Source organism: Sarcophilus harrisii, chromosome 4 (genome assembly GCF_902635505.1).
Source record: "Sarcophilus harrisii chromosome 4, mSarHar1.11, whole genome shotgun sequence".
NCBI lineage: Eukaryota > Metazoa > Chordata > Mammalia > Dasyuromorphia > Dasyuridae > Sarcophilus > Sarcophilus harrisii.
In genome coordinates, this window is record NC_045429.1 from 39,453,521 (window position 1) to 39,465,545 (window position 12,025).

The 12,025-nt window shown below is 35.1% G+C and overlaps 1 protein-coding gene across 1 annotated transcript in view; it reads left to right on the plus strand.

The window, feature by feature from the left end:
* The window catches only part of ZNHIT6 (zinc finger HIT-type containing 6), a 58,318-nt gene that overhangs the window by 6,201 nt on the left and 40,092 nt on the right, over positions 1-12,025 (plus strand). The window contains exons 3-6 of the mRNA XM_023501704.2: positions 686-751; positions 840-946; positions 1,039-1,124; positions 3,102-3,205. Coding sequence (XP_023357472.2) covers positions 686-751; positions 840-946; positions 1,039-1,124; positions 3,102-3,205 — 363 coding nt within the window. The remainder of the gene's footprint in view (positions 1-685; positions 752-839; positions 947-1,038; positions 1,125-3,101; positions 3,206-12,025) is intronic.

Here is a 12,025-nt window from a genome sequence, read left to right on the forward strand (position 1 = left end):
GTCCCAACAGACTTTGAGTCTAAAAATCAGAAGCAAAGCTGGGAGGTGGGAGGGAATGAAGGCCGGCCATCTTGGGTCCCTTTTTAAAAATAGAAGTTCCAGGAGGCTCTTCCTGGTGGGAAAGGGGCAGGCAGCTAGCAAAGTCCCTGAGAAATCTAAGCAGAGTTGGGAAGGGAGTGAAGAGAAGGCAATGATGAACTGCCAAGAAGTATTTTTACTTTTTATTTTTTTTTATTTTTAAATAACTTTTTATTGACAGAGCCCATGCCTGGGTAATTTTTTACGACATTATCCCTTGCACTCACTTCTGTTCCGATTTTTCCCCTCCCTCCCTCCACCCCCTCCCCCAGATGGCAAGCAGTCCTATACATGTTAAATAGGTTACGGTATATCCTAGATACAATAAATGTGTGCAGAACCGAACAGTTTTCTTGTTGCACAGGAAGAATTGGATTCAGAAGGTAGAAATAATCCAGGAAGAAAAACAAAAATGCAAACAATTTACATTTATTTCCCAGTTTTTTTTTCTACTTTTTATTTTTTAACCAAAGATTGTTTTTGCATATATCCACATTAATTAACATGTGTTGTTACAAGTACCTATGTAAAGCTACAAGTAGAATACAACTTTGGCAATTTTAATAATTACACATATTTGAGTTTTTGGTTTATTTGTTTCTTTTAGCTGTGAAACTTGTGGTACAGAAGAAGCAAAATACAGGTGTCCACGTTGTATGAAATGTTCCTGCAGGTATGAAATGGGTTTAGTACTGTTTCTGCTGTTTGTACCTTTATGCTTCTCAGTGAAAATGCAAAGGTTTTGTATATTGCCTTTTCAGCTTAGCCTGTGTGAAGAAACACAAAACAGAGCTTACATGCAATGGAATTCGAGAGAAGACAGCATTTGTTTCATTAAAACAGTTTACCGAAATTAATCTTCTAAGTGGTAAGACATAATGTCTCATCTTATTTGTAATTAATTGATGCATTTTTTCCTTTGGCCTGTGTCACCTGATTTTTTTACTTTGAAAATTTTAGATTATAGGTTTTTGGAAGATGTAGGAAGATCAGCTGACTACATTGCTAGAGATGTTTTCTTGAAAAGACCCTCAACAAATAGAATTGTAAGTGTTCATTTCTCTTAATAAGTGTATTAGTTTAAACTAGCTTAAGGGTGCACCATAGCGGACAGAGCACTGGGACAGGAGTCAGGAAGACTCCTCTTAGTTCAAATTCTGCCTCAGACACTTAGTATTTTCTGGACAAATTTCTTTACCCTATTTGTCTCAGTTCTCTCACCTGTAAAATGAGCTGAAGATGGAAATGGCAAACCACTGCAGTATATTTGCCAAGAAAATCCCAAATGGGGGTCATACAAAGTCAAACATAGCCAAAAAACAATTTGAACAACAGCAACAACAAAAACTTAAGAGACAGTAACTGCAACAATTTACTATTAAATTTCTTTTTTTATAGGAGCATAGACTTTAGAGCAAAAAGTGAGCTTTCAGATTAGTTTGTTCAGTTCCCTCATTTTACAGATAAGGAAATGAAAGCTTAAGAAAGTTTACTTTTACAAGGTCACATAAAAATAAGTAGCTGAAGCAGGATTTGGACCTGGGTGCCTTGTAAACCTATGCTCTTTCCGTTCCTATGTGCTCCATATTTATAAAAAATTTTCCTTAAAGTAAATACAAAATTGAAATTCATCATTGTGATGTAAATTTCTTTGAACATAAAGTGTTCAGAAATGTTCAACACAATTTATTTTTCTGTTGAGTAGTTGGCAAAAAAGCATATCATATTTTAAAAATATATGTTCTTCCATTGGTTTTATTAGTGACATTTTTCTTGTACTCTCTGGTTCATTAGAGAGCTATTTTTTTGCATAGTGTCTGAAAGATATTATGGAAAATTGAATTTTAATTTTTCTTTAAAGCTATGTAACAAAGTTTAAAATCAGATTATTCCTAGAGATAGTAGCTGGACTTATAATTTCCTCATTGTGGTGAATTGTCTAATGAAGAAACTTCTCCACCAATTCAGGTTTGCACCTTTCCTTTTTTAGAGAATAGGCTAGAGTGGAAGTGTCAGACTCACAGCCTGAACCAAATTAAGATGTGATTGAAAAATATTAACAATAAGTAAAAATACAAGCAAATACAGAAAATGTCAGTGTGTGATATGCAACTCTTGGGGATCTTTATATACAATTTAATGATCTTCTATTTGAATTTGGTACCACTGATAAGATTATCAATAAAAGGTCTAAAGTCATACATAACTTCTTAAATTAAAAATTAAGTGTTAGGTAATGAGAAAATTTTTCACTGTAACATTTGAATTTCTTGTACCAGTCCTAAAGTTTCTACACAGTGGTGTGACAGTAACTTGGATATAGCATACCTGAGGTTTACAAAGTATTTTATGGCCTATCTCTGCAATAAGATTTTCATTTTTTAACTAATACCTTATTATTCACAGCCATTATTGACTTTCATCAATTGTTTCTAAATCCAAATGGGTCTTTGGCTTTTTACAGAAGACTGATGCCACTAGTTATGCCAAGTTTATTGGACATTAATGACATATGCTTGCTCTATTAAACTACTAATGAGATGCCTATGATAAAGTCTTACTCTGAAGTTACCTCAGGCTGTGAAAAATTCAGAATCATAAAAGTCATTTTATTGCCAAAAGGCATTTATGATTACTACGTGTTTTTGTTAACTTATTAAACAAAACATACCATCTCCAGAAATTTGCTGCTCATAAATAGTATTAACTATGTAATTTCTCACCTAATAATGTTAAAATAATAAATTCTTCTGGTTTTGGAAATGGAAGATTTAAGTATAAGTTTTGATTTTGGCAATAGAAGTGTGATTTTGATGAAGTCACTTAATTTCTCTGAGATTCAGTTACATCACAAAATTGAAATAATACATTTTCTCACATTTATGAGGAAAAAATGTTTTGCAAAATTTTTAGAATATGAGTTATTGTTACTAAAAAGAGACCATAATATCTATGGACTCTGTACTGATTCTGAGGTAATGAAGTGCCATCAATAATTTAATGTTTGGTTTTTGTTCTATTAGTTAAATTATATGAAAAACCGAGCACGAAGACACAACATTGACTTAAGAATTTTACCAATTGGCTTCACCAAAAGAAGAGAGAATTCAACAATGTTTGATAGGAAGTAAGTATCTAGTTATAGAAATGTTTTAAATTAGTGCTTTTATTTAAACTGTTAACTTTTTGGGTATAATCTATTGTTTATCATACTAATGAAGTAGACTATGAGAATGAATTATTCTCACCCAAGAGTAAGAATAAATGAGCTACAGCTCATGTGGTCATAGTTGAGAAGGGACATTAGAGGTATGAGCAGTCAAATCTCCTCATTTTATAGATGAGCAACCTTGGAAGGCCAGTAGAATCTAATGAAGATTTCTTAAAAATCTGGGATAGTTGGGCATATTTTTAGGCAACAAAGAAAGAATAAAATAGGTAGAGATTCAAATTTTCAAGAGTGAGAGGAGGTGATAGGGAGGAAATCTACCAAAAAAGACAAAGGTTAAGGGATCAACAATTCATGTATTGTGATTACCCTTGGCAAGAAGTCCAGAGACTGGAGTAAGGGAAGTGCGTAAGGTAAAAACTTTCAAGGTGGTGTTTTTTTTGTTTTTTATTTAAGTTGCTGTGTGAAGTCCTCACCTGAGAAGGTGAGTGAAGAGGTGGGGCAGGAGTTTGGAGAGAAGACTTGGAATAGCTGTGTTGAGGGGAGTAGGGAATCGGCTAGGAATGGACATAGAAGGATTGCATTGCTGCAATTCAAATTAAGGCCCGGTTAAGATTAGCAGCCTAAATTTGTAGTAGACTCAGTAATTTCATGATGTCTCCAGCTCTGTTCAGCTACCTGTGAGTAGAAGCAGAGGAAGTAGATGGTGGGAATATTTCATCATTGGGCTTCAGCAAGGCATGAGAGACAAGTGCAAAGCATCATATAAAATTGAATTAGTTCACATTTACTTTAGGAAGAGAAAAGAGTGTAGCTATAGCAAAAATTCTGACCTGGGAAATTATTTAGGAAGAAGGACTGGAAGTCACAGTGAAAATGAAAACCTAAATAAGTGAGCTTAGCATGACTAGATAATAGAATTTCAAAGTTCTTGAACATGGAAGTGGAACATGGGTTATGACAGAATCAAGGCTAAAGACTATCCCTGTGTTGTGTGTTATATAATGCTGAGGTGCTATTGAGGAGCATGTCATGGGAATATTTTTTGAAGTACACTTTTAGGATACTTAAGGGTAACTGTCAGATGTTTTTCTGAAATCTGTATATGTCATGTGTATACCATTGCCCAAACTTACCAATCAAATCATATTATAATAAAACAGAAATGAAGTTCATCTAGCATAGCCTGTTCTTGATAAATCCATGTTGACTCTGCTATAGCTTTTCTTTGAGTTCTCAGAAACTCTCTCTGATAATGTGTTTTTAGAACTTTGCCTGACATGTGAGGCAGCATTATCAATCTGCAATTCATAGGCCACCCACAATTCACCTTTTTTAATAATGGGGAAGTTAACTTATTGTTTCAGGATATCTTCTATTTTCCATGATCTTGGTCCTAGATCATTGAAGACTTGTGACTTGAACTCATGGAGGCGAGTGAGGTGATTTCTTGCTAGCTCTTCACTTATCTTTTATTTGTAGTCACACAGTCACAGACTGATATGATATGAAGAGCATTCAGCCATTATCGGGGTCAACCCACCAAGGAAAGGGATTCCTTGTTATAACATAGCCAAGAAGTAGTCACCCACCTTCTGCTAGAAGATATCCAACATGTTCCTGTTAACTAATTGTTCTGTCCTCAGCCTCTACTGGAAAGGACAATCACTGTCCAAAACCAAATGAGATTTTGTTTTGTCATTGTTCATGTTTATCTCTGAGTTGATTCCTTAGTCCAGCATATCTAAAAAACTTGTCCTTAACTCATTCTCAAGTTTATGCTCTTGCTCTTATAGGACCATTCTGTTCTTTATATCCATTGTTGTTTCTTTTTAAATAATGGCATCACTTTAGGAAATTGTTCTACCTTTTTTCTTCATCAAAATAACTATTACTGGTATCTTCAAAATTCTTCTTTATTTAGTCCTTTCTCTTTTTCCCCAATACCACTTTTTCTTGAAGAATAACAGATCAAATTTTCTGAATCATCTTTCTTTCCAGTGGAGAAAATGATTTTTGTCAGTATTTTTAAAACAGAATTGGATTGCTACAGCTGGGGAATGCACTTTGAAATATGGTCATTAGTTTTACTTAACTATTTTGCATTTTTACAAAAGACTTTTCCTGAAGTTGGAGTAACTTGTAAATGTTTGTAATGTAAAAACAAAACACTTCAATAAATATTTTTAAATAAGTGATCACTCCCTGAATTTTCCTAGAGTACCTTGTGAGATCCTCTCCCACAATCTACCTTTTGTCGCATTTCTATGTGTTCTTGTCTCATCTCCCTTTACATTGTAAACTTGACTATGGGATATATTTTTTTTAAATCTTTGTATGGCCACTACCCTAGTACAGTTCATGGTATATAATATTTACTTAAAAGATATATTTGTTAAGGCTTCCCTTTTGCTGCCAGTTTCCTTAAATGAATCCCTCCATTTCTATAGTATTTGTTCTTTCTTTAGCCCTCCACAATCAGTTTTCTATCCCTGTATTTCTGTGAGGTCACTGATTGTCTCCTCTAATTGCCTTTTCATTGTCTTAAGAATTGAAAGGGATTTTAGGGTTAATTCATATTTGAAAAGCATATCACTTCTATACCCAGCAAATGGTTCCTCCACACTGCTTAAAGATCTCAAGTAAGGGTGATGTGAGTGGGGGTGGGGATCTACTATTCTTATGGCAAAAGCTTAGTTGGTATTGTAGTAATTGGGAAATTGTGCTGAATTTAATGATAGCATTACACTTAATAAGGATCAATATAAATATGTTCAGGTTCAAAAAATCAGTTGCATAATGTTTACCTCTTAAATTTGATCTTTTTTAGATTCAATCCATGTTATAGGCTGTTGATCATTTTGAAGATAACCCAACAAGTTACTAGCTTTAATATAAAGACCTGATCATAACAAATGAAATCTTTCAAGGTTTCTCAATGATAATCGTTAGGAAGTTTTTCCTTATATCATATCTGAATCTTTAGCTTTGTTCAGGTTTCTCTCATTGCTTTTAATTCTGTCTTCTTGGGTCAAGCAGAGTAAGTCTCATCACTTTAAATCATTCAGATGTTTATTAATTATCAATGCTTTTTTTGCCAGACCTTGTGCTGTTCCCTAGGGAATAAACAAAAGTGAAAGTCCTTCTAATGGAGAGATGACTTGTATGTATTAAATATATCCACAAAAAAATTTGGAGAAAAAGACACTAGCACTAGGAGATCAGAACAGACTTTCTTTAGAAGAGATGGTGTTTGAGCCGAGTTTTGGGGAAAACTAGAGGTTCTAAAAATCAGAAGTGAGGAAAGACAGCCAGTACCAGAGCAGAGAGATGGAAGTAAGCAAAGCAGTGATTGATCTGCAGTGTGTGTGATGGGAAATATTACATAATAGGACTGGAAAAGTAAGGTAGGTTAGAACCAGGTTGCAAAGGGTTTTAAGCACCCAATGAGTTTTATCTTAGAGGTAATGGGGAGTCATTGGAGAAAGGTAACTTTCTCAGAACTTTGTTTCTTCAATTCTGTGAAAGATGGATTGGAGAAGAGTGAGAATTGAGACACAACTCAATTTAAAATGCCATTGCTGTATTCCAAGGAAGGGTAATGATGCTGTTACCCAAGACAGCAATCATGTGAATGGAGAAAAGGGGGAAGGAGAATGAGTTCTGCTCTGGATATAAGTGAGATAACTGACATTCCACGTGAACTGTCCCATTGTCATTTGCTAATGCCAGATGAGCCCAGGAGAGACTTGGGTTGCATCTCTATAAATCTGGGAGTCCTCCCCATAAAGATATTTGTGGAGTTCCCAGTAAGAAAGCAAAGAGTGCCTAGGGCAGAGCCTTGGGTACTGCGCCCATTCTTGGCAGAGGAGGATCCAGGAAAGTATCCACCTGATACTAAATCACCTCAGCTATTAGAGTGGCTCAGCATCTCCATTTCCTTTTGTCAGTCCTCATATGTCATGTCTTAGAGATTTCTCACCAATCTGATTATACTATTTTGGTAGCTTTTCCTCCCTAAAATGTAGCACCTAGAGCTAAAACTACTGCCCTAGATCTAGTTCTGTTAGATAAGATGAAAACAGAACTTTATCACCTCCCTTAATGTAGATAGCTTTCTTCTACAATCCAAGAGCACATTATGTTTTATGCTTAAAATTTTTAATTTTTTTTTTTAATCTATGAAAATCTATTCCACTGCACCCAATGAGAGCAAAGGAAAAACAAACTCAAGTTATAAATAGTGTAATTAAGCAAAACATTTACATTTTGGCCACATACAAAGACTATATTTGTTTGATTCATATGTTTGGGAATCTCCAGATTTTGCTTTAAAATGTTTTTGGATTTTTCATTTTGTGATTTCTTTCTGGAAGTGACTAGTAGATTCTTTCTAATTGTACTTTGACCTCTAGTTGTAAAAGATATGGGAAATTTTCTTTTAAAATTTGATAAATGGTTTCCAGTCTTTATTTTGATCAAGACGTTCAGGTTGTTCAATGAGTCTGAATCTCTCTTCAGTCTGTTTTCCGAGTCACTTATTTTTGCAATAAGATGACATTTTTTCCCCAATTTTTTTGGTCTTTTGTAGTCTCAGGAAGCTGCCTGGGAGCCCAACTCTCTACTACACTACTTGTAGTGGTCTCCTGTGAATCTGGGACCCAGATTTGTGTAATGGGAAACAAAGCTGCCAGTTTTGTGGCCAGACCACATCCTCCTTATCCACAACCTTCTTTATCTCCCTGTGCCAACCTGGATTTTTCTTTGCATTCCCATCAGGATGTAGTCTGGTGCATTTTCTGAGTACACTTGGAGTAGTTGGAGGAGGAGATGTTGCTACACACTCCTTTGTGCTACTCTTCCTCCTTAGCTCTTCCCACAAAATGCTACCTCATCATATTTGACTTGTTACACTTGAAGTTCACTGAAAACTCTTTTTCATTCTGCTGTCTGAGCTTGGTTCTAGCATCTCATACTTGTGAAGTTGATTTTTTTTAACCCAAATGCTGTACAGTTTGTTTTCTTCTATTAAATTTTACCTCATTAGGTATGTCCCAGGGTTCTAGCTTGTCTAGGACTTTTTGAATCCCAGATTTGTTTAGTGTGCCATCTATGTTTCATTCAGATCACTTAGAATATGTATAAATGTAGAAAACAGTATATGGCCAAGGTCAGATGCCTGAAGAATTCCACCAGAGTCCTTTCGAGTTTATATGACCTATTGATGATGATTCTTTGGAATCCAGCCATTTTGCCATTTGCAAATAAATACACCAAATTGCATCGCTTTGGAGCTCACATCTGTATCTTCCACAAAGATAGGAGGAGAGGCTTGACAAACACTTGGCTAAAATCCCATTTGTTATCCTTGCCTTCTCCACAGCATTGAGTGCTACTGATGTGTACCATCTTCTACTCTTCTTCCTAATACCTTGCAGGGTTCTTATGAGGGAACAGCTTCATTTTATCCTTTAAGATGGTTTTCTTGTGGCTTCTAATGTCCTGGATTTCTAGGGCACTACCCTCTGCTTCTTCTCCCTCTATTCTCCTCTACCTATTCCTGTCTCCTTGGCTGACCATGATAGCTCTTCCTTGCCATTAGCATTGGTCTTTCCCAAGAATCTTTGATCTCATTTTCTCCTCCATTCTTGCTCTCCTGGCAGTGACCTTCATTCTCATGACTTGACATCTGTCACCTTTTTGGATATAAGTTCCAGTTTTCGTTCCCACATTGGTGCCTGCTGTGTGCAGAGATCTGTATGTAGCATCTGTACTTAAGATGTGTCCAAATTAAACAAGTCTCAGTCCTTTTCCTCAATTGTTTACTTTTCATATTCTGCTTTTCCTTCTGATTTGCTTGTTTTTTGTCAGTGGTACAACCTTTGGTCCAGTCAACCTCATTCAAAACTTTAGCTTATCCTGACTCTTTTCTTCATTTTTGCCAAGAACTATATACCTAGTTAATAAACCTCTTGTCTTTCTTTTTCTTCCTATTCACTGTGTCATTTCCCTTGTAAAATTGTTTTTTTATGAACTATCTACCACATTCTTTCTCTGCCCTTCTAGCCCATATCTTCTAGTGCTGCCAAATTAGTTATATATCTCTGTGTTTATTATCAACCTTTTGCCCCACATCCTCCAATGATTTACTGTTATCTAATTGTTAAGAATAATAATTGATAGCGATAGCTCACACTTAAATAATTAGGTATTGTAAAGTCTCACAAACTATGTAAAATATTTTCATCCCCATTTTGCAGAATGTGGAAAACATTCCAGATAATGTAATTTGTTTAGAGATACCCAGAGATTTGATTTTTTAGCCCTTCTCCTGGGTCTAAATCTATACTTTTTCTACTCTAAAGAAAAGTACTTAAGTAGATTTTTTTCCTCCTAGAAATTGTAAATTTGAGAGTCTAAAAGAAAATTTTCTTGTATTAGTAAATCTATATAAAAGAAAATAAGCATTTACATCAGGCATTGTGAAGGAGTTCAAGTCTATTGATAAATTAGAATGGAATAAACATACACACACATACACATGCATAAGTGTGTGCCTAGATGTTTATATGCTGTCATCTTGGACAACAAGTGTTTATAGGTCTTATGTAAAAGTTATCAATATGGAAATACATTTTAACTGAGGTATTTATTAGAAATGTTTAGAGGCTAACCACTAGATGTCCCTCTTGTAAAGAAATAGGATGTCTAACTTTTTTTTTTAATGGAACCATGGATTTAACATGCTTAGTTCTCATAAAATTAGTGTTCCTAATTGTGGTGCTTCTAAGTCCAACTACCCAGATCTGTTTTAATGTTTGTAGTTTTTTCTAGCCACACATTTTCTAAAATATTAATAATATAAAAATATTCATAAAAACATTAATATAGGGAAAGACAACAAATAGGTGTGTATGAAGCAAACTATACACCAGATATATAGGAAATAATTAACAGAGAAAAGGCACTGGAATTAAGGCATGCTTGTTGACCCATCTGATGGGAGAGAGCCAGTACCTTTTAAAGGTAGGAGAGCGTTTTCAGGCATGGGAAACAGCCATACGTGCCCAGAACTTGTTTGTAGAATGACCAGCAGACCAGTGTCACTAAATGGAGTGCATGGTGGGAAGTAAGACAACTCAAAAGGGAGGAGGAGATCAGGTCATGAAGGGCTTCAAACAGTGAACTGACAATTTTGTATTTGGTCCTGGAAGTGAGGGGGAACCCTTGGAGTTAGGGAAGTGCTAACCTAAATTTTAGGAAAACCACTTTAGTGGCTGAAAAGAAAGGTAATAAAAATACTTGTCAGTTGATTGATTTGAACTTCACCCAGGCCATCCCTGGCTCCATCCTCTGGCTCTTTTCCATATACTTAGGCCCTGCCAGAGTTTGCCCTCTGTTGGCAATCTTCTGCGAATCCAACATCTCTCCCATGTTGCATAAGTCATAAAAAGTAGGATCTTTGCGAAAGCTGATTTGAATAGAATGTCGAGTAAATCAAATTGCTCATATGTTATAGTTGTTGGTGTTTGTTTGTGAAGGAATGAGGAATTTGCTCTGGAACTTCTAAAGAGAAGTGATAAGTAGGGATGGATTGAATAGTCCCTGAGTCCTAGTGATTTTTCTTTGAAAGTGTGTCTCACCTTGGCTGCATCCTAGTCAGGCCCTAATCATCTATTCTTTAATCCATCCAAAAAAAAATTGCCAGGCTAACCTTCCTAAAATAGTGTTCTCATTATGTCATTTCTCTGTTCAGAAATCTTCCCATTGCTTTTTTCTTCTGGTAAAATTCAACTACAGGCATATTTTTAGAAGTTTTAAATGGACTGGTTATTCTAAGGCCTTGAGAAAAATTATAAGATGGATAAAATTGGCTCTAGGGATTCTCTTTACACAGTTTCTTCCAGTGATTATTCTTATAGTAGAAGTTTAAAAAAAAAAAAAAAAAAAGAACAAATTCAGTAGAACTGATAAACATAATGGGGGGGGGGGGATGGTTATCTTCATTGTACACACCTGTAGACTGTGCACTTGTGCAGAGGAGTCATGGGGAAGAGAAAGATTTCAGAAGAGAGGAGGAGGAAGGGAATAGGAGACTTTATCTAAATACCTTTATGAGAAAGACTTGAACTCCTGTCTTGACTGCACAGTACTAAGCTTTGCACAAATTATGTTTAAATATTTATCTGCTGATTGAAGGAAAAACAAACAAATTTCCATTATCTCTGTTTTTCCTGAAATAATTTTTTATTTCTTGAGAAATGTCTGCCACCAAAAATATCCCACAATATTACAGATAATTTTTTTTTCCCCCTGAGGCAATTGGAGTTAAGTAACTTGCCCAGGATCACACAGCTGGGAAGTGTTAAGTGTCTGAGGCCAGATTTGAACTCAGATCCTCCTGACTTCAGTGCTGATGATCTAACCACTGTACCACCTAGCTGCTTCCCAGATAATTTTTAATATAAAAATTAAGTTTCTTCATAATATGAAAGGAAAGTAATTTTAATTTCTTTAAAGTTCAGTTCTAAGTATATTTTTATTCTCTTTTGCTTCATAGTAATTAGCCCAGTGATGTAGAATTAAATGTTAAAATATTAAAATAGACCAGTAGAGACTGTTTTTAAAATTTCCTGTTTCATTCTTTTGCTTTGAAAAGATTTCAAGATCTGGGAGCATTTCTTTCAGTATTAATATATGACTTTTATTCCAGTATTATGTGTTTTGAAAACTTTTTTTTTTGTTGTCCTTTGTTTTATTTGCCTTGTTCAAATGTCA